Here is a 23,176-nt window from a genome sequence, read left to right as displayed (position 1 = left end):
ACTTGTCCGATGAAAGCAAAAAGGTCTTGGGATTGGGTGTCTAGGGGAATGGAGGAAAAAAACATCCTTAAGGCCCTGTTGGAGAAAGGGGTAGTAGAAAGAACAGTGGATAGAAGAGTATAGGAGTGACTGGGTGTATGGGAATGACAGTAAGGTCTTGGATCAGGTGGTAGGTTCTGTTGGGCTTTTTTTTTTTTTACCGCTAAGATGGAGGTGTTGTAGGGAGAATTGGTGTGGTGCAGGAGACCCCCCCCATCAAAGAGTCTGGAAATAATGGTCTTGAGTCTGTGAAGACTACACAAAGGGAGTGGATATTAAGACTGCATTGGGTAGTGAGTTGTGTCCTTGAGTTGAATGATTACTGGGGAACAGAGGGGCGTTGGATATCCCATATGATGGGGTTTACTTGGGAGGCAGTCAAAGGGAAAGAAGCTTACTTCAGTTGGAAATGTGGGGGCAGTTATGACCACGCAGGGTAAGTATGAGGTGGAGTGAAGCCGAGTCAGAAACGAGGCAGGTGTGCAGAGCAGAAGAAATAGATGTTGCTCTTCTCCTTTCGGCCTTCCCCCTTCTTCCCCTTTTCCTTTGCTGCTCTACCACCACCCTGTCCTGTTCCTGCCCCACTAATAAAAAGAAAAAAAGAAAGAAATAGATGCTCCCAGTTTGGCTAGGAGATCCCTTCCTATAAGAGGAACTGGACAATGGGATATTATTAGGAAACTGTGGGGAAAAGAAAGGGTTTGGAAAACACAGGGTAAAGGCAAGATTTACAGGGGACATTGTGGAGTTCCCTCTACCCTGGCTATCGAGACTGATGAGAGGGAAATGGAACCCCAGAACTCCTTTTACAAGACCCCTGAGTACATGGCTCCCATGTCTAGTAGGAAGGAGATGGACCATCCTGCTAGGGCTCCTTCAGGGTGATGTGGGCAGTCAGTGGCATAATCCCTGGGCCTCCTCAGTCCTCAACTGCCAGACTCGACAGGTCAGTGTTTGAGACGTGGTAGGTCAATGGCCCCTGGCATCTAGGTGCTAGAGAATAGTCAGTGCTCCAGTGTCCTTCCTGATGGCAGTTGGGACAAGGCCTAAGTGATTAGTAGAGTATAGGACATGTCCTGGCACAGGGACCCTCTTGGCCACCCTTGAAATATACCCCTAAGGGAGGCCTGGAGGACCCCCCAGGATGGGAAGCACCCCCAGATCCTGTGGTGGTCCTGTGGTGGTCCTGTGGTGGCAGTCTGCTGTATGGCTTTAGCCAGTAATTGAAGTTTATGTTCATGGGCTCTTTCATCCCTTCCATCATAGCCTTTGAAAGCCACATTTAAAACTTCCGCCTGGGGAGGTAGGGGGCTCCCTCTGTAGTCTCTTTAATTTAGCCTTTATGTCAGGGGAGTTTTGGGAGAAAAATATGTCATCAGGAGTCGCCTCCTGTCTGGTCCAGATCCAGGTTAGTGAACTGGAGGAATGCCTGAATAACGTGGTTAAGGAATGTTGATGGATTCTCATTTTTATCCTGGATGACTTTTAAGAATTTATCATAATTAATAGTTATTTTGGGTGGACCTCTTTAAGCCCACAAGGACACAGGTGATAAAATGGTCCCAGTTGAGGATTCTGTAATTATAACTATAGTCCCAATTGGGGTTTCACTTGAGCATGGCACCCACTCAGAGGATATAGTCTCTGTTAGTTTGGTGGTTTTTGTTTGCTTGGGCATGGGTTTGGTCTCAGACTTGCCTTCTCTCCTCAGGGGACAAGGAGGTGGTTATTAGGGTATGAATATGATGATACGTAAGGTTATAGGATTGGGTAAGGAACTAGAACTCCCTGATTTTAAGTGGTAAGGTCAGTGGTAAAAGACCCCAACTTTTGCTGTATTTGGAGACATCGCCAAAGGAGTATGGCCTTGGATGATGCCTTTGGCACCCACTGCCTCTCTTGGAGGGAGGCCGGGAGCTTGGGGTGCCACCCAGGAACAGGTAGCCAGGAGAGGGGGGCTAAAGGAGGAAGGCAGTGGTGATTGTGGAAAAGGAGCTAAGGGTTGGGTTGGGGTAGAATAACGATAGGGAAGGGGTTCTTTGGGATCAAAATCAGGAAGAGTCAGGGACCTGATTCAGGTGTTTGTGGGCCAGAAGAACAGGAGAACAGGAGGAGTAAATAGAAGGCTTAGATCAGAGATAAAAGAGGCTTGGACTTAAGGGATCTCTTTGCATTTCCCCATGCCAAAGTTAGAGATGTCCTAGGATATTGAGACCCAGAGTGCCATTAAGCAGCAACTTGGAGGAATTACCTGGGCGGTGCTGCGGCCATACTGTGGTTACACAGGTGAATTAGCCTTTGGATTTTACATCAAGCATGGGTTGGAGTAGGCCTAAATTTTCCAGGAGGCAAGCCCAAGGGAGAGCCAGACGGATTGGTTGAGGCAGTTGTACCCAGGACAGGGAAGGATCTAGGCAGAAAATAGCACTCTATATGGGTAACAAAGGCATCCCCAGGTACTCACTGGGAGAAGAGGGGCAGCCCACACAAGGGGTCGTTACCACCTCAGTGGCAGTGGGAAGGGCTGTGACTCTCCAGTCCCAGACTAGTGAGTCTACGAGAAGAGTTCAGTGTCCAACGTTGGGGCTTAAAGCAAACTGAACTCCTAAAAGCGGGGCCTTCCCATCAAGATCGAGCACCGACCCAAACTCCTCCCCAGGCCCCACAAGGAGGAAGGAAAACCTTACACAATTTGCTGGTGTTGTGTGCTAGGATAGCACTCAGTAAAATGGAAGGCAACTCGTGGGGTGGTGGCTGGCTTGACATCCCAGTGGGAGAGCCTGTCCAAGTCATGGCACCAAAATGTGTTGGAAGAGAAGCCAAAATCACCACCCAACACACCAAGAGTTACATAAAAAATTTTATTGTCCAGAGCCAAGGCTAGCTGATGGTGACCATTCCTAAAAGGAGAGAAATGGCACATATTTCTAAGGGCAAGTGAAACTATATAGGGAACTAACACTGGGATGGGATATGAGTCTGATGCTGGTTGGATGCCTGGGGTAGTAAATATGGCACCTAGGACTAATTGTTGGGGAATGTGTGTCTTGCCAAACAAGGATATGGTACCATTAGGGGCTGAGGTGCAGAGTGGAAATTTCCCAAAAGCCGTATTCTGGCATGGTGAAACTTAGATGGGTCTTTCCAAGACAAAGAAAATTTTTTTAAAAGATTATTGGAAAGGCAGATTTACAGAGAGAAGGAAAGACAGAAAGAAAGATCTTCCATCCACTGGTTCACTCCCCAAGTGGCCACAACAGCCGGAACTGAGTCAATCTGAAGCCAGGAGCTTGTAGTTTCTTCTGGGTCACCTCTGCTGCGTTCCCAGGCCACAAGCAGGGAGCTGGATGGGAAGTGGAGCATCCAGGATATGAACCATAATCCATATGGGATCCTGGCATGTAAAAGGTGAGGATTTAGCCACTAGGTTACTGCACTGGGCCCGACCAGATGAAATTAAGGGAAATGAAATCTAAGGCTCTAAGATGGTGGTGACTTACAAAATGGCATTCCTTATGCCAGAGGCACAGTTCCCACAGAGGCAAAGCCCATCCCCCAGTCCCAGGCCCATAATCTGATGAGTGTTCCAGAAAGAAGAGAGTCAGGCAGGGCCCTAGGGCTCAGGTCACCAGGTTCCTGGGGTCTCTGGGCTGATTCCGCTGCTGTAGCTGTCGGCCAGGACCTTGGTCTGTTTAGACAGGAGCAGTCTCTCACTTCCAGTTACTGCAGGGAGAGCCTCGTTGCTGGCACACTGGCCAGGGAGCTGTTCCAGGAGGACTGCAGGCCCGAGAATTGGACACACCAGTTCGGAAGCTGGTAGAGCTGTCCCTCCCTTTGTTCACATGTGCCCCTGCTTGGGTCCTGTGGCTGGTGCTGGGAGGGAGTGGTGGCCAAAGCGTCACAGTAGCAGTGTTGCTCTCCCTGAGGGAGCCTGGAGCAAATGCTCGCCATCCCTTGCTGGGAGGGCGGGGGTGGATTGCTGTTCTGATGCAGCCAGTTTGGGATGGCTAGAGCCTTCCCGCTTCTGAAGGTGTCTGTGTCTGTGTGGAAAAGCATGCTGGTAAAGCGGTGAGATCCCCAGGGAGGTTGCAAGCGGGGGAGGCCTTAGGCCACCAGGGTGGGAGAGAGCAATGGCCACTGCCGGCCCAGGCCTGCCACACAGGGTGAGCGTCGGGGCATCTCCATCCGTTGGCAGTCACAGCTGTTGCTTTCCAGGCTCGCCAGTGATTTTTACAACGATGCTTTTACATGAGCCATTTCCTCCTCATTTATGAAAACGTGAACATCTACAAAAATAGAAACCAGGCAAGGTCACGCTTCGGTGTGCTTCCTCTGGGCACTGCTGCTGTTCCGGTGGCTATACTGGTTGTGATGCCACGTGGCTGTCCCAGGCTCTCGGGGCAGGTGCAGAGATGAGGGTCCATGGTCGTAGGTGCCTGAACTTCAGACTCAGCTCTAAGCCTGCCCAGCCTCTGCATCTGCCTGCCTGTGGCCCTGCCCAGACCTCGGTCTCCCCTCCATCAGCACTCTTCCACTGACTCACCCCAGTTCTGCATCCCATTTTCCAATGAAAGAACAGTCCTTTGCTTTTCCTTGGCCTTGAGGACAAGTAGAGAGGTCCCTGCTGGATTCTTGGGGTCCCTTGATCATCCAGATGACCCTGTGATAGCTACACATGGCCGTATCCTGTCCATCAATGTCCCCAGTCTTTGCCCTAGACCCTTTCTCCTCCTCCTCTTGGGACTGTCTCTGAGGGATTCAAGCCATCAGAAAGCCAGAGCAGGCAAGGGCCGCTGCCCGGGGCCCCCAGAAGCACCCTGCTCCATTCTGCTCTTCTTTCACAAATCCACAGACCAGAATGTCCTGTGCTTTTCTCCCTCCTCACCACCTGGCAGCTGGGGGCCAAATGTCCTGTAGCCCAGAGTGGTGACATGTGGCTTATGCAGGTGCACTGACTTTTGTCAGGTCTGGGCTGAGAGACCCGAGACCAGCTGAAGACACTGGAAGACCAGAGTGAGACCAGAGTGAGGGGACGTGGGGCACAGGAGGACGGGGCTGGGTTGGGTGTGTTTGTGTCATCTTCACTTCACAGCAAGGCAGCCTTCTTGAAGCAATGGGAACACACAGAGCTGTGGCTGACCCAGAACCAAATGCTCCCCTGACCCCGATCCTTGTGCCAGGCCTGTGGCTGCGACACTATCTCACCAGACCCCACGTCACAGAGCTCTTTCCGCCAAGCAAATGCCTGAGATTGTTTTTGCCAGTTCTGGCAGGACTTGGTAGGAGAAAGCTGATTCCAAACCACTTCTTGCGTGCATTGTTTCAGACCTGGAGTGTGGCCTCGGCATGAGAAACCCCTTACATGTTTCCTAAGTGGCTTTCCGACCCCTGTTAGAGCCCCACCCTGCTTGCCCCAACCCCAACCTGGTATCTCAGAACAACAAAGTTGGTAGAGAGGTGGCTCCTGGCGCCTCCATCAGCGCCCACCCCCCAACCATGTGGTTTCACTTCCAAGGGCTCCGATGTTAGCGTTTCCATTTCCTCAGGAAGCCCAGTGCTTTCTTGCTCTTAGCTCTGTAATGGAAGGCGGGTTTTCCTTGGCCCAAGTTCAAGGAGTGCCTGCGGCAACAATGCAAACAGGTCCAAGTAGGCTCCATTCACAGCCACCTTCCCCACCACAACCTCCTCTACTCCCTTGCTCCCCTTTGCAGGGACTGACGCCAGCCACCCCCACCCCACCACACCCAGGTTGAGGGGGGGTGCAGGCTCAGCACTTGGGTGTTGTGGCTGTTAGAGGGGGGCCACACTGTCCTCACTGCCTTCTGCTGGAGAGAACTGGTTGCCCTCCAAGTGTCCACATGGCACAGGCTCCTAATTAAGAAAGTGTGTTCCCGTTTCATGTCACCGGGAAAGAATGAAAACAATGACAGCATTTATTTCTATCCACTATCCGTATCCTGCCCACGTCTGAGACCACTGGGCGTTATGTGTCCTGAAGGAACTGGCTGGGTTTTGCGGTTTTGCCCTTAAGTATGTCCCCTCTGGAACATGTGGCTCTGTCCCCCTGCCCTGTCACAGCCTTCAGGGGACAGCAGGGTCACTCTGGGCCACCTTTGGGACCTATGGGAAGCCAAGTCCCCTTTCACTGGCTGCATTCAGAGTGTTCAGAGGAGCACAGGCCAGATTCCAGAGGAGCCAGGATCTATGTAAATGGCTTCTGTTTATGAAGGGCACACTGTGTGCTCTGCGGGGCTGAGGTTCATAGATGTTGTGGCTGGTCATTGGCAGCCATGGGCCAACTCTCATCGTGCTTTGGGGATTTGTCTAAGCCTGTGTTGCAAAGCTGGCCCTTCCAGTGAGAGGCAGGCACTCTCCATGTAGTTGGGGCTGCCTAGCTGTTTCCCTGGCCTCCATGTCAGCAGTACTCATGGGTTCCCCAGCTCCCCCACTCAAGGCCAGTGTCACCCCTAGTTGAGAGAACCTCCAATACAGAGAACAGAGGTAGGATCTACACCTGTGCTGGCTTGAGACAAGTTCTCACTTGGGCAAGGCAACCAGGCCTACCTCCAGGCACTGGCAGAGCGGGCCAAGTGCTGTGGCTCGGAGGATCCATAGAGTTCTGGCATCAGAATGGGGGCACGGGACAGAAATCCCTTAGCCGAGCTGTCCCAGCTGGTAGCAATGACCATGTGGTGTAGTGTTCTGCTGTCTGCTGAGGCCTTAGGTACAGGTTTTCACTCTTAGTCTCCCAGATGCTCTTTGAACTCAAAAGGTTCATTAGCATGTTTCAGATTGTGAGTGATTGAAACTCAAATCATGGCACCTTGGGATCAAAGGAGATCTCTCAGTTTATGAAATTGCCGGGTGCAAGGGTAGATGCTTCATGTGCAGCTGGATCCAGGTCTCACATGGCAGGTCTTCCTGCATGACCACAAGGCAGCACTTCTAGCCCTGTATGGGCTTTAGGGTTCAAGACACTAGAAAGAAAAAAGTGACTTTCTGTAGAGTGCCAGTGGAAGTTCAAGAGAAAGAAGCCAATAAAAAGAGGAGAATCTGCATGTTCACCCAGGTAGCATGGATGTGACCACACCTGGAGCTGTACCATTCTACAGTGAGCCAGCGATTTGAATTTTTCTGTGTAATAGGTGAGAACAAAAGCTTAGAGAAATCAGACAGCTTGCCTTAAATATTCAGTGTTGTGTTTTCCTTACAACGCTCATGAAAACTCAGGCTGCCGAGGCCTGGGGCGTCTACACCAGTGAAGCTAGCTGGCACTTTCCTTGGAGAATTATTGCAGCTGGGGGAAAGAGGTGGCTTACCTAAGAAAGGGATATCAATGAAAGCATGATTGTGGGTCAGTGTTTGATGATGTCATAGTTAAAGTGATGCTTTGGACATCTGCATCCCATATTGGAGTAGCTGGGATCAAGTCTGACTCCCAGTGCCAGCTTCCCTGCAGCATGCACTGTGGGGAGGCAGTGGGTGCTGACCCAAGTCCTTGAGTCTCTGCCACCCGAATTGGAAGCCAGAATGGAGTTTTGGCTCTTGGCTTGATCCTGGCCTTTGGGGAGTGAACCCAAAGGTTGGAAACTTCTGTCTGCCTTTTTAATCTTTCAAATAAATAATTTAAAAACATGGGGCTTCCTGGACAGGACTGTCCCCAGTGTGCCTCAGCAGGATTGGGAGACTGGGATCCTGGCCCTTAGGAGTGGTCAGACTCGCATGGGAAGTTGTGTGTGAAGTGACCTTGGCAGAAGTGTCAGCTTATGCTGGTCTTCCCCAGTGAACCGTCAAGAACGATCCTCCCCAACGGAAGGTTGGGAAAGCTGCATTTTACCCAGGTCCTGGTGACCTGGGCTGCCCCTACTTGGAGCAGAGCCATCCTAGAGTAAGGCAACAGTCGGGTTTTTCTAGTTTTGTAGACAAGGAAACAAGCGCAGAGAACTCTGGTGATTTGCAAAATTTCCTGTTTTCTTTGCTTCATTTCTTTTTATTAAAGTTTTAGTACTTATCTGCAATAACAATCACCAATGTTAAAATGTGCCCAGCAAAACCACTTCTAGGAATATATCCAAAAGATGTATTACACGAGAAAGCAATGTGCACCCCAATGTTCATTGCAGCACAATCAATAATCGCAAAAACATGGAAGCAACCTAAATGCCCATTAACAGAGGACTGGATAAAGAAACTGTGGTTCATCTACACTATGGAATACTATTCAGCAGTTTTAAAAAGTGAAATGCAATTGTTTGTGGCCAAATGGGCTGAACTGAAGACCATTATGCTAAGGGAAGTGAGTCAATCCCAAAAGGTCACATATCATGCTTACTCTAATATAAGATAATATGATGTCAAATCTAAGGATTTTATCTGTGCATTCTGCCTTATTGCAACTCCTAGAGAGAAGTAAGTCATCATGCTTGCACTGCAAGGATAGATTCACAACAACATGACTGACAATCTCCTACATGGTTGGGAGACACCCCAGTGGCATCATGATGGACTTGTGAAAATCCATGAAACACACTCATTGTAAGACTGGAGGGGAGGACAGAGAGGAGAGGAGGGAACTTGGGGAGGAGGAAGAGAGACCCCAATGCCTATTAAACTGTACCAAAAAAATTTTTTTAAAAGTCCAGTTCAGTGACTTTTAAGGTTTATTTATTTTACTTGAAATTCACAATTACTGAAAGAGATAGGGAGAGACAGGAAGAGAGATCTTCCATCCTCTTGTTCACTCCCCCAAAATGGCCACAGTAGCCAGGGCTGGGCTACTCCAAAATTGGGAGCCAGGAGCTTCTTCCAGGTCTCCCATATGGATGCAGGAGCCCAGGGAGTTAGACCAAACTCAGGAGTAGTAAGGACATGAACCAGTGTCCATATGGGATACCAAAGCCACAGGTGGAAGATTGACCTGCTATGTCACTGTAATGCACCCCCACCCCCAACTTCACTACCTTTTGACTAGTAGATACAAGGCATTCATTCACCACCACCATCTTAACATAGAACATTTTCATTTACCCAAAAAGTTTTCTCCTTAAGCCTACCCTACACCCAGTCTCTGGTCTGCTTTCTGACCCTCCTGGTTTGCTTTTTGTAGAATGTCAGGTGAGTGTACTCAACAGGGCATCTGGCCCTTTACTTTGATGCGGCACTTTGGAGAGAATCTGTGCTGTGTGCGAGCCTTTCTGTGGCTGAGTGTTGCTGGGTGTTACTGTGCTGCTGTCTGACTGTCCCATCTACCAGATGATGGACATGTAGGTTCTTGGCAGCAAGCACCTGACTTTGAAGACTCTGGACTCTTCTGGAATGTAGCTAGGTCTCCTGATTTCAGCTCAGCCCCCTGATCACAGCATCATGCGACAGCAGCTGCTCTGGCCCTCAAGGTGCTTCCTTGGTCCTCTCCATGTTGCCGTGGGGTCTTTGTCCCAGGAAGCAGCTGTGTCACCATCATCTTGTGCAAGGCTGGAGGACTAGGGTCCAGGGAAAGAGAGACTGTGCAGAGTATTGGGCCTGGCACTGAACCTGTCTCACTGGATCGTTGCCATGCCTGTGGGCAGCATATGTGCTGTCTGGGGAGGTCGTCACTGCAACAGCAGAGCCGAATCCTGGTGAGAGAGCCCCATGGCCCTCTGGGTCTCCATCTTTACTACTAGTCCTTCCCAGGGAAGGTTGGTGATCCCTGCCTTAGAGCTGGGGTCGAGAAGCCAAGCCAGGACTTCAGAATCCTGGTTCAGGTCTGGCCTGTGTGGGTCCCTGTGATCATCTGCCTTTGTGATGCTGGCACTGGCTGAGAAGGGATGTGGAGGTTTTCACTGTGACTCCTGGGCCTGGGAAGGAAACTTGACTTGTCCAAGGCCCACAGAGTGGACACTAAAGGCAAATGTGATCGCTGCCCAGGACTGTACACTGTGATGTTCTTGGCCATGGGCACCGGTGCTGCTCTGGAAAATGAGGGCAGGTCTGGAAGATGAGCATCAGGACATCCTCAGTGAAGGGGCTGAGGGCAGGGCCTCTTGTCTCATTGCACCCTCTGTTGGCTGACAAGTGTCACTTCCGACCTGCAGAGGCAGAGGTGGAAGTGCCGTGACTCAGGACCTGGACCTGCAAGTTGCCTGTGCATGTGTGTATGCATGTGTACGTCCTTATGGACCCCTCACTTTTCATGCTGACAGCTGCCCTGTCATGCCACGCCATCTGTACACAAAGAATTCACCACTTTCTGTCCATCTTCTTTTTTGCCTGGGAGGGGAGACATGATTTATTTATTCGAAAGACAAAGTGAGGGGGAGAGGGAAAGCAATAGAGGGATGAAGGGGGAGAAAGAAATCTTCCGTTTCCTGGTTTACTCTTCAAATGCAAATTTACATTGCAAATAGCTGGATCTGGACCTGTCTAAAGAAAGAATTCTGGAGCTTCTTCCAGGTTTCCCACATGGGTGCAGAGAAACTGGGTCTCAAACAGGCACCTATATGGGATGCTGGCATTATAGTGGCAGCTTTGCCTCCTATGCCACAAGGTAAGCCCCTCTGTCCATCTTTTTTAAGCCAGTCACGTCCTGCAGGGGTTGTAGGCATAGTCCTGAATTCTTGTCCCAATGTGCCTTCTCCCGTCCTTCAGCACACCTTCAGGGCCTCCAGGGTCTCTCTTCACCACTGAGGCTTTTCCTTGTTCCTTGCGGTTCTAGCCCCACTTCTCTCTGCCTTTCACTACTTCTTTTCCTGTCCTCCATTTCAGCCTTGCCTGTGTTACCTTCAGTGACACTGCCATTCCACTCTTCATCCTCACAGGTTTTTATGGGTACCCCTGAAACTAACCCAGCATCCCAAAAGGATGGCTGCACTCCCTCTGCCAAGATGCCCTCCTGGGAGCTTTCCAACTGGTTTATGTAGTTTTGTTTTGAGAATATGGTTATGTGGCTAGTCTTCCTAGCACATTCACAGATCTTTCTCACTCTGTGGCCAGGAAGTAGACTGTTAAAACCCAAGACTTGGCAAGTGCCTGTTCTACTTGCTAAGGGATTGCTCTTGGTAGGAACAGTCTGGCTGAGGGTATGGCTGGCATCCAGTGTGCCACAGGAAGATGGCAGTCCCACCTCCCTAGCCCAGCTGTGGGCATCTGTGGAAGGAACAAACCAAATGTGGTTTTCAATGCAGGTGCTTGTGAGAAAAGTGTCCCCACCCTTTCTGCAGGCAACAGGGACTCCTGAGCTGGTAGTGGCTTCCTGCCTGCTCCATGGGATTGTCTGCCCCATTTCTATGGACTGTGCTTGAATCCATTTGCTACCAAACCCTTGTTCCCCAAGTGCAACATTGAACCTGTTCACAACTCCTTTCCTAAGTCCACCCTGCTTTCCCAGCGTGCCTACTGTCACTCCCCTGGGTACAGAGAGGGCCCTAGTGCCTCCCTGGGGAACTCTGCCTGGTGTCCTAGCATTTAGGATGGATACGTACAGCCACGTATTGCATCCCCGAAACAATGTCTGTCCCCTTCTCATCTCAGCTGGCTGTCAGCCCTTCACTCTGATTCCTAGACCATACACCTGCCTTGGGCTGTCAGGTGTCTTGCCTCCTGCCTGCCCCAGGGGTCAAGTTCAATAAGAGACTTAAAATGGAATGTAGGAGACCTTAGAGTTCATGAATGAGCAAAGTACCCCAAAGAGCAAAGCAGAAAGTCTGGGTGGATTATGGGTGGATACTTTGGGCAGGTACTCCCTGGTGCTTGCTTGCATCTTACACAGTGACAGCAGGAAGAGTCCAATGAGACATGTGGCCTGAAGCAGGGTATGCACATGTGTGCAGTGTGTGCCTGTGGGCAGCAGCCCCACAGCATCCCAGAGTGAGAGGCAAACAGCCCCTCTGGTACCTCTTCTCACCACCCAGCAGACCCTGTTCAGGAAGGGGTGTGGGCAGGTGCCCTGCCAGCCTGGATCTCAGCCCCACTGGCAGACAGCCCCTGGGGAAGCAGCCCAAGCCAGGAGCAGCTCCAAGAAGTCCCCTGCCCCTCAGCTTCGCCCCTCCCACAGTGGAAACTTCCATTTGCACTTCCTGTCCCCTCCCCACTTATTCCCAAGTTCATCTTCCTTGTTTGCCAGCCTTAACACAGATCCCTTTCTAAAGGGCCTGCAAGTGGGGTGCTTGGATTTTATGGGTTTGGTGGGGGGACTTCCTGCAGGCATGGGCCCATTTATCTGAGGGTGAGGGAGGAGTCTGAGCAGATGACTACTGGACCTGTTCTTCCCTCCTGGGCGGCAAATCAGTGGCTTTTCCACCTGCACTCTTCCATGCTGGGAGAGGCAGGGAGCCGAGGCGCTGACAGCTTGTGTAGGAACCACACGGTGTTGGCTGCACTGGGAGTTTGTAGCAGCCTTGTTTCCATACTGACAGCAAACGCCATATGGAGAGAGGAGAGTGCTGTCAGATGAACTGTTAAGGAATCACAACGTAGTGCAGGAAGCCTTATACTGCTGTTGGAAATGGGGACAGGGCTTGCTGCTGTCACACTGCGCACTGGTGCTCATTCCCAAACCAAATAAAACTGGAGCTTGGTGCAAAGGAGTTTACTCTAGCCCTGTGTTTGTGCTGGGGAGCAGGGCTGATCGGAAAAGGATGTGAAGGTTTGTTTTCCTCCCCCTGGGGGAGCAGGTGGAGTGGGAGGTAATGAGAAGCCAGGCTGTGTTGCAGGGCACCTTGCTAACAGGTGCAGGTTGCAGACCTGGCGCAGGCTGTGGAGACCAGGTGTTCCACCACGGCTGACAGTAACACTCATCCAAGTTGACATTTTATAACTGTCACTTAGGATCTTGTCTGTTCACCCGCACAACCCCCCTGCTGCCCCTTCCAACAAGGCAGCCCGCCTGCCCCTCCTGCTTGGAAGCTGCTCACACGGAGGCTAAATGCTTGTCAGAGCACCGCCTGTGAACTATTCGGGCCTGCAGTGGCCAGGCCCATGCTCCCAACTGAGGACCAACGTGAAAGCAATGCTCCCTGAGCAGTCTGAGCCAGCCTACTACTTGGGGAGGGGACCAGCGGTTGCTTGGCAAGTGTCTCATCCCACTGGTCAAAGTATCCACTGGAGAGAAGATGACATTTTTGAACACTTTCATCTACAAGTGATACATAGAATTGGCAGATTCCTACAAAGTAGATCCTGCCCTTAGTTTACCCATGAAACGGGCCGTGAAACTTCCCAGCCCATGTGCCCAGCTCCGTGATTCTAAGAGCCAGATGCCCCACACCACCTGGCTTAAGCACTGTCCCTGTCAGGTTAATGGAGGTCCAGGCACAGGCTGACCTCAGGCCTCTCTTCCCTCAGCTCTGCTTTTCCCTTGGCTGCCTTTGTTCTCTGTGTGGAGGAAGGATGGTCCCTGTGTCTTTGCCTGGCCTTGGTATCGTGGCCTTGGCATCCTGGATGGATGAACAAGAAGTTTTCCAGAAAGTTCTGGCAAATGCCCTGGGAGGATGCCACCCGGGGTCTGCTCAGCTACATACCCTGACCTGCTTGGCCAAGGCTGAGTCCCATACCTGGCTCTGTGCCATCAACTCCACTGGGATGGAGGAAAGACTTGGCTGGGCTGGCGCAGACTTGGGGAGAGCAAGAAGGAAGATGGAATACATCCATGGTAGAACTAGGTTATACAGTTTCTGGTCTGAGTACTTTCTATGCATTTATTCCATTGTCATGATAGTCCTGGAAAACAGGGAGACCTCACTGCAAACAGCACGGGAAGTTGAGGCCCAGAGAGGGCCAGTGAGTGACTTGAAGCAGCACAGCAAGTCATTGGCCCGGTGCCACGTCCCTGGGCCTGTGGAGTTCTGTAGTATACTCTTCAGAGCCCTCCTGGCTACTGTGTCACTGAAGCTGGATCACTGCCCGTCCCTGTGCCTCTGGCCACTCAGCCAGAAAGTACAGGGCTTTCGTCACTGGAAACGTCCTGAGACTGGGCTTTGCTCCAGTTGGGCAAAAACAAGCTGGTTTTTTTCTAAAAACCATAGCCACTGGGATGCTATGAATTACAAGTAACTCAAGGATGTTTTCCAACTTCCCTGAACAAAGGGAATGTGTTACCTCATAAAGCAGCTTTTCCGATGTGGTTTGGGCTGCAGGCGTGGAATGAGCCAGAGATGCATGACCTCACCAGGGCGCCAACTAGACCCCAAGGCTTCCTAGCTCTTCTGTTGTCCTGCGCCAGCCCCACCCTCAAGGTCACTCTGAGGCAGCATGGACAACACCACAGCAGACCCTGCAGGACCTCAACCATGCACCACAGCCCCTATCCCACTAATCAGGGAATGCAACGTGCTGATTGGTCAGCAGAAGCACCATCTCCAGAACTGCTGGTCTTTCCGTACAGACAGTGAGAGGCTGGTGTCTTCCTCCAGACTCACCAGGATCCTGGAGGATGAATGAGGTCCCGGGAGCTTCTGGTCACCTGTCTGCCTCTGGCGGTAGAGGGGCTTGGCACCCAACCTGTCCTCCCTGGGTCTCACCATCCTCTTGTTGTCTTTCTGCAGACAGAGACTACTGCAGTTTATGTGACAAACAGCCCATCGGGAGGCTGCTTTTCCGGCAGTTCTGTGAGACCAGGCCCGGGCTGGAGGGTTACATTCAGTTCCTGGATGCCGTGGTAAGTCCCTGTGGTGGGGTGGCAGTGGGTGGGGGTGGAAGGAGCCTTTGGGGCTCCCAGTTTTGCCCAAGAGGAAAGGCATACTTCAGGACTGAGGAGCACGAAGATTAAACAGGTGGCCAAGAAAAAAAAAAGCTGCCTTAGAATCTCAACCTGGCAGGTGGCCTCGGCTGGACTACAAACTTTGCTGGGCCTTGTTGCTACTGTTATAAAGTGATGCTATCAAATCCCGCTGCCAGGAGCCTGGGTCAGCAGGAGAAGCCTTGCCCAGGAAGTGGGGTCATCTAAGGTCCTGTGGTCACTTGCCAGCTGACAATCTAGTTCAATGTTGGTTGGCATTTATTTGTCTCCGCTGTGCTTCCAACTCGAGTGCCAGCTTCCTGAAGGCAGGCCCTGAGCTCTGTCCATCTCTGCTCAGCATGGTGCCCCACACATGCGGACACCCAGTGTCCATGGGATGACTGTGTGCTGGCCATTTATAGGTCTGGAGGAAGTGTCATGCCACAATGAGTTCATTTTCTCTTTGACTCCCAGCTCCCTGTACCTGCAGCCCCTTGAGGGGACCACTACCAGGGCTCACTCCAGTCTACTCTGGCGCTGCCACTCCAAGCCATTTGTCAGATTCTCCACTGCTTGTCAGGGCGTTTCATCCAGAAACTTGATCACATTCAGTCGTCCTTTCTGAGATCTGGAGGGTAAGAGTGACATCAGAAGGGGTAGATGGGACAGCGGGTATCTGTCTCCCGCTCCTCCACTTCAAGATTTATTTGAAAGGCAAAATGACACAGAGAGACAGACAGAGCTTCCATTTGCTCCCCAGGTGACTGCAGCAACCAGGGCAGGCAAGACCAAAGCCAGGAGCCTGGAACTCCACCTGGGTCTCCCTGTAGGTGGCAGGCGTCCATGTACCTGGGCCGTCATCCGCTCAATGTTTCCCCAAGTGTATTAACACAGAGCTGTGTTGAAATGGATTCGAACTGGCATTTGTATGGGATGCTGGTCTACCTCACCACAACACTGGCCCCTGAATCGATCTTTCTGAGCTGGTAGCAGCCATTGGTAGGCAGAACCCCAAGTCTGTCCACTGGCAAAGGCATGTGGGCTGACCTAGAGAGATCTCATCCTGTGGTCCTTGCTTGGTTTGCTGACTAGAATCCTAGCCATAATGATTCAGTCAGCAAGCAGGCAAGTCCACACAGGAAATTCCAGATCCTTTCTCCCCACTTATGTTTTCAGGACATGAGATGCGCCCACTAGCATGCTCCAGGGGTAGTACTTCGCAGTTTGACCATGTTGGGTGCATGTTGATGCTCAGTAGTCGTTTCTTTTCCTTATGTTTCTTGGGCTCGTCACTGGTCAGTGGGAGCCCCTTCTGTTGGCTCCAGAGGCCTCAGTGGCAGCTCTTCCCTATGGCCTGACGGCGAGGGGTGACCGTGGGCAGCTGGGTGGTGGGAAGGAGGACAAGGCTGGGGCAAGGTCAGGGGCTGCATCAGACACAGTTTGTCCCCTAAACACCCTGATGGAGCTGGTCAGGGGCACTGGTGTTTGAATACATGAAGACTGAGAACAGAATAGGCTAGAGAGCACTGGAACTTGTCAGCTGCAGGCTGGGTGAGCTCAGCACACAGGTCACTGTGGATGGAGAGGAGCCACCAGAAACAAAATTAAAGTTCCAAACCAAGGGCTACTGCTCACTGGGACAAGATGAGGTGGAGGCAGCTGGGGGACCTGTCCCGTGATGTGACAGACAGAGCAGGGGTGAGGCAAAGCCTGAGAGCCAGTGGAATTTTCCAGCCCTGAGTTTTGTTAGATGCTTATGGGCAGCTTGGAAAATGGGGGAAAACAGTCCGATGGCCACCGTTTTCCTTGTAGTCGTGCAGTCATTCCCCTTCTCTGGGCCTACACCAAGTGCTGTTTTTTGGAAAGGAAACGTGGGCCTGGCTGCCTGCGTTAATGCGTCCGATGCCCGTGACGTCCGCCTCCACAGAGCTGCCACACACACCCGCCCTGGGCCCATCCCTGGGAATGAGCGCGCCTGTTCATCGCCCGTCCTGACGTCAAGCGACAGCCCTGGGACGCCTCTTTTACGCATGAAGACTTTATTGAGTTTTCCAGGGCTGGCGTAACTTCTCGTTTGCAGTCTGTTTTTTTCCCCTCTCTGCTGCCTGCAACTCAAGAGGAAAGAGGCAGTGGCATTGCCCTATGGGTGTCGCAAACCTGCCCGGGTACCCTGCATGGCTCAGCCAAAGCTACCATCACCTCATTTCTGCCTCATTGCTGAATTTCTGCCCCCACCCCCAAGCCATGGAGTTTCTTAAAAATAACCTGTGTTGCCAGTCTCTCCTCTTGCCTGGTCCTCATGTCTGCATTTTTTTGGGTTAGGTAGAAACCTGCAGCTGCTTTTAAATAGGGCCCAGGTGACCCCCTGGGCAGTGGCACTGTTTGTGTCGAATACGGCAGGAGTAATTCAGCCTTCAGTCTTGGGTGTCCAAGGGCTTCCAGAAAGCTGAGGAAAGACGCCTCGCCCCCCAGCAGCTTCCACCATTGCGCTCCCAGCAAGAGGTGGTGTCAGTGGCCTAATCAGGGTTGTGACCAAGTGTGGTCTCTGGAGGACAAAGAGGGCATCCCCAGCTGGTCAGGAGACTGGAGGGTTCTGGCAGGACTCAGCTCCCACAGGATGACAGAGCCTTGCTTTGGGCATCTTCAGAATCCATGAGCTTCTCTCCAGCCTAGAGTTCTCTAGAGGCTGGCTCATCAGAAAGTCCTATCCACACACCTGGATGAGCCTTCAAGCTCCCAGCTCACCTCTCTAGGCTTGGGGTCAGAGGGCTTGGCAGATACTAAGTGTCTCCTACAATGCCAGGCCCAGGTCCAGCAGCTGGGGGCCACGTGATGGACAGAAGAAAATCTCTGGCCTCACAGAGCTTGCTGTCTGATGAAATGGAAGAGAGGAAAATACACAAGGAAGGGGAGCCTTGAGATGATACAATAAGCAAGTCAACAATGGATTGAAATCACAGTAGATAGCCCGGCATCTCATGAGCTTGTGGGCTATTGGTTTGGAGATGGTTTGGCTGAGATGCTGCTGGCTTGAGGCTTCCAAAAAGGCAGTGTTGCAATATTGAACGAGGCTGCAGTCAGTCACCTGCAAACTTGACCATGGCCTGAGCATCTGCCCCTGAGATGACTTGTGTGGCTGTTAGCAAGAGGCCCCACGTGCTCTGGTGGTCCCTCTCTATGGGATTCCCCTCCCCGGGCATCCTCGCAGCAAGGCAGGCTCTCTCCTGAGCGAGCCAGGCAGGAGAGCTGGTTAGAGCAGCAGTGACTTTTATGATGGCATCTTGGTGTCCACGCTGTCCAGTTCCCCTCCGCCCCCTGATCCCACTTCCCTATCACCCCAGTCACTGCAGGAGCGCACCGTGCACTGTGCAAGAGACTTTGTGAAGGGGATGAGAAGGGGGGCAAGGAGGATGACTGACAGCCCTCATGGGGACTACAAACACGAGGGTGCCACAAATGAAGTCCTGGATCAGGAAATATGCTAAAGCCTTTCAGGCCATTCTGGAAGCTAGAGCTGTGGAAGAGCACCGGAAATGGGGCGGGCCATCACCTGGCCTTAGACATGCCTGATTATCTGGCGTTTCACTGTACAAGCGTTTGCTTGTATAGGAGCAAGCACTCCACTTCCCTCCCTTGTGGGACGCACCCAGCATCCACTCATCTTTTTTTTTTTTTTTTTAATTTTTATTGGAAAGGCAGATATACAGAGAGGAGAGACAGAGAGGAAGATCTTCCGTCCGATGATTCACTCCCCAAGTGAGCGCAACGGCCGGTGCTGTGCCGATCCGAAGCCAGGAGCCTCTTCCGGGTCTCCCACGCGGGTGCAGGGTCCCAAAGCTTTGGGCCGTCCTCGACTGCTTTCCCAGGCCACAGGCAGGGAGCTGGATGGGAAGCGGGGCTGCCGAGATTAGAACCAGCGGCCATATGGGATCCCAGGCGTGCAAGGCGAGGACCTTAACCACTGCGCCATCGCACCGGCCCATCCACTCATCTTTATCCTATCACTGCTGGGAAGAATGGAGGTGGCAGTAACTACAGAGGCACCAGGAGACCCCTGGGGCTGCTGGCAAAGCCAGTCTCTGGGAGAGAGTCACCTTGAACATGAGTTCCCTTAGGAGATCTCTATGGGGTTACCCAGTCTGCTGGGCACCTCACCCCTGGTTATCAGGACACTTCCATGTTGTGAACGATGTTGCCCCTAAATGGCAGTTGAGGGGAGCAGGGCTGAACCTATGGTCCCAAGTGGCTGGCAAATCCCTTCTCTGGGACTGACAGAGTGGAGGGAGAGTCGTCCTCTCCTCTGGTAGAGAAGATGTCAAGTAGAAAACCAGACACCATTGGCTGTGAATGCACACACTTACACATTCAGACACAGATGCAAGGGGTTCCGGAAGAGCCTGTGTGCCTGGACCCAGCTTCCTTCTCTTGCTCCACATGTCCCTGCATTCCGAAAGCCAGGAGATTCCTGTTTCACCTGCACTTAGCCCAGTGCATATACATCGGCATCTGTATGCTCTCCTGGCAGTGCCCTGGCAGCAAGCATCTGTATTGTGTCCTGGCTAGCGGCAGTTGTTGGGTAAGAGGAGGAGGGAGAAAGGCACGGTGGACCTCCAGGTGGGAGAAACCTGCCTTCCCTCAGGGGGAGCAAAGATGATGATAGCTCCCACAGTCCTGTGTCAGGGGACTGTGCTGGCCTGCCTGTCTGTCCCAGGACTCCAGGAGAGGCAATCCTGAGTGGCACCCTCTATCCCCACCCTACCTAGCTGCTTTCCCCCTAGAGCTACTTCTCAGCCTCCCACCCACAACCAATGCTCCTGAGGACCCCATGCCAAAGGTCTTTGGTGTTCCCTATGATTTTTGTGATCCCAAGTGAGAAGAATTCTCTGTTTCTGTTCCATAAGCTGTCCAAAGGTATACCAGTGACATGTTCAGAGGACTCTTCAGCCTGGGCAGGTGGGGGCACAGGCTCTGGGGCTGACACCAGGTCCATGGGGTGCCCGCTGCTGCAGGGCTTGTGTGTGCTGGCTGGGGAGCCAAGGGGAACCCTTCAGGTGTGCGTGCAAAGAGGACTTCATAAGGGGCTGTTGGCAGTACTTCCGCCCACTAGAAGCAAGGGAGTGACTGACAGTGCCTTGGAGCCAGCACCACTTTCCAATCTGCAGGCTCCAGGGAGGGACCTCCTAAGGAGGTGGCAGGTTCGGGCCCGGCGCGGTGGCGCAAGTGGTTAAAGGTCCTCGCCTTGCACGCCCGGGATCCCATATGGGCGCCGGTTCTAATCCCGGCAGCCCCGCTTCCCTTCCAGCTCCCTGCCTGTGGCCCAGGAAAGCAGCCGAGGACGGCCCAAAGCTTTGGGAACCTGCACCCGCGTGGGAGACCCGGAAGAGGCTCCTGGCTTCGGATCGGCATAGTATCGGCCCGTTGCGCTCACTTGGGGAGTGAATCATCGGACGGAAGATCTTCCTCTCTGTCTCTCCTCTCTGTATATCCGCCTTTCCAATGAAAAAATAATAAAAATAAATCTTTAAAAAAAAAAAATTTGTAAGGAGGTGGCAGGTGGCAGAAGCAGGATCTTCAAAAGAGGGATCCACGGACCCAGGCAGGGAATAAGCCAGTCGGCAACAGCCGTGACCTCACTCCCTGTGTGTCCACAACAGGCAAGAGAAGGGTGGGAAGAGACTTCTCCAGGCAGCCATATGATCATCACAGGCAATATGCCTGGGCCGGTGTGGGTGGATCTGGGTGTCTTTCCAGAAAGGACCCTGGGGAGCCATGCTGCCTTCCAATCACGTCACTGCCCCTGCCTCGAGGACTCTGGGAAAACTAACCACATCGATAATTTCAGGACCTGGAGGTGGCAAGACTCCTGGCACTTCTGACTTCAGCTTCCTGATGGGGCCAGGCAAGCACTCTAGGGAGAAGATGACATCTAAAGTCAGGCCAGAGCCAAGAGGAATTCAGCTTGGACTCTGCCTTGACGCCAGAGCTAGCTCTTTGAAAAATGTGGCAGGTTTTAGAAGTTGTCAGAGGGGAGTGAGTGTGAATGGCCAGGCTGTATTTTCTCTGGCATCTTCTGAGCCCAATGACGCAGAGAGAGCAGCCAAGAGATGGAGCTGTTGTAGACCAGGGTGTCGTGGGCACAGACACTCAGACATCAGCAACCTGAGGTTTTGCTCTCCGTGTTATAGCAGCATGCCCTACTTCTCCTTGGGCCAGCCTTGGGTTTTGCATAAATCACATCACATTTGTGGAGAGAAGCCTGTACTTTCTAGTGAAAGCTCCCTCCTGCAGCCTGAACAAGGGGCTTGCCTGAGACGTGGTTGCCTGGTGATCCCAGCCTCCTTTAGCGCATTCTGCCTGCAGCTTCTGTGGGTGTAGCCAGGAGCCCCACCTGGAGACAGGGCCCAAGGTCGCTTGCTCGGTGTCTGGAGCCTGGCTGCAGGCCTTCCTCTGCTCTGCCTCGCCTTGTGACACAGATGCTCTTCAGGCAGCCAAGGCCTGTCACAGACTCTTCACAGAAAGGCCTTTTGATCCTGGACTGGGGAGACCTGTCCCATGTGCTCCGAGCTGTCTCCGTGGGAAGCAGTGTGTCCATCCACCTGGCCGGGCTTTTGTCGGGAGGCCACCAACCTGAAAGTGATGCTGTTTGTCTAGCCTGGGTTTGAATCCCAGAGCAGCAGTTTTCTCGGTGTGTTGTAGAGGCCAGCAGTGATCCGTGGGCCTTCGAGACAAATGTCCTTACACACAACCAGTAGTCTCAGTGAGACTGAGCTGCCCCTCAGGCTCGGCCCTTCGCCTATAGCCTGGGCCCTGCAAGGCAGGCTAGCTACATTCCCCTGGGGCTCCCAGGGGCAAGGCATGCTGGGTGCTCCTCTCCTCCCGCTGGAGAAGGGCAGCCCACTGGCTCCTTAAAGGACACAATTGCCAGCTCTGTCACTTAGAAGCACTCTTGTACTTGAACTTCTCGGAGTCTGTTTCTCCATATGCAATTTGGGGAAAATAATGCCCACTGTGGGAGGTGAGGCTGTGGTCACTGCCCCAGGTGGCATGAGAGTGTGTGTGTTTTTGGTTTTAGGGGTTTAGTGGAGAGCACAGAGAGGAAAAAATCATGGACAGAATCACGAAGGAGCCACTTTCCTTAGTGTGTGTCAAAAATCAGCAGGGCCAAGTGCTGTGGAGTATTGATAATGTCGGTGCCTGTGCTACTGGCATCCCCTATAAGCACTTGTTCGAGTCCTGTATGCTCCACTTTTGATTCAGTTCCCTGCTAGTGCACCTGGGAAAGGAGCAGAAGATGGCCAAAGTGCTAAGCTCCTGCATCCATGTGAGAACCTGGGAAAAGCTCCTGGCTCCGTTCTGGCCCAGTTCTAGCTGCTGTGGCCATTTGGGGAGTGTACCAGTGGATAGGTCTCTATCTCTGTCTCTCTTTCTGTAATGTTGCCTTTCAAATAAATCATCTTTAAAACAAATAGCCCTCACTCTTTCAAGGCTCATACTGGGGAAGAGGCTCCAGGGAGAGTGGCTCTGACCCCGTGGCACAGTGAAGTCCGGAGTCCAGCACGCCTGTTTTGCTCTGTCAGGGCCAGCCGTGTGACCTTGGATGAGGTCAACGCCTCTCTGGGCCTCAATGTCCAGCCCTGGCATCCTTCCAGAACCACTGTCCTGTTGCCTCAGATCCAAATGACTGTGCTCACTCTTCTCCTTTGGAAAAAATACAGGGTCTTAGCTGCACGCTAGAAGAGATGGGGGCTGGGTGTGGCTTCTCCCCTTATCTGCCCCTTTCCCCCAGATACAGGAAGGAAAAAAGAGAATGTGGAAATGGTGATCTCACCCACCTTCCTGTAGCCCTTGACCCTAATCACCCTAATCTATGTAAAAATCATTAAAAATAAAAATATTTAATAAGTTTTAAAAGATGGGAGACAAGGAAGCTCACTCACTCGGCCAGCTCTGTGGGCACCCTCGGGCTGCCTGAACTCTCCCTGGATCCATGGGGTCTCCTGGACTGGCCTGGGGCACGCAAAGCTGTGTGGAAGAGGGCTGGCCGTCTTAGTCCCCAGCAGAGGTCTGGAGAAGGAGCTCCGTGTCCATGCCGGCCAGTGCCTGTGTGTCCTTTAGAACAGCTGTGCCTGGGGATTGAGGCAGAATCCTTGGGTGGTGGATTCCAAAGTGGTAATAAACAATATGCAATTAGTTCCTTTGTCCAAATGAAAAAGGCAAGCTTGCTCAGGCTGCTTGTTAATTCCAGGCCTTTCATCCACTTGGCAAGTGCGTCAGACGCGAGCCAAGGCGCCCCCCTTGGGCCCAGGGAAATGAAAAGGCTGGGTTGCAGAGCCTCACGCTTCCCAGCTTAGATCCCTCTGACGTGGCTGGGGGTGTGAGGTCCTACACTCCTTGGTGTGGCGCTGAGCAGGGTCTGGGCTTGCAGGTTTGCATTGCTGTCCTGCT

General features: G+C 52.4%; 1 protein-coding gene across 2 annotated transcripts in view; it reads left to right on the top strand.

Annotated features, from left to right (window-relative positions):
• The window catches only part of GRK5 (G protein-coupled receptor kinase 5), a 176,134-nt gene that overhangs the window by 117,355 nt on the left and 35,603 nt on the right, over nucleotides 1-23,176 (top strand). For both annotated transcript variants that reach the window (XM_040992021.1, XM_040992020.1), the window contains exon 3: nucleotides 14,559-14,671. In XM_040992021.1, coding sequence (XP_040847955.1) covers nucleotides 14,559-14,671 — 113 coding nt within the window. The remainder of the gene's footprint in view (nucleotides 1-14,558; nucleotides 14,672-23,176) is intronic.

Source organism: Ochotona curzoniae, unplaced genomic scaffold (genome assembly GCF_017591425.1).
Source record: "Ochotona curzoniae isolate NIBS_2020 unplaced genomic scaffold, NIBS_Ocur_1.0 contig_66, whole genome shotgun sequence".
Taxonomy (NCBI): domain Eukaryota; kingdom Metazoa; phylum Chordata; class Mammalia; order Lagomorpha; family Ochotonidae; genus Ochotona; species Ochotona curzoniae.
Note: the sequence above shows the minus strand (reverse complement) of the source record. Positions and strands in the feature narration are given on the sequence as shown.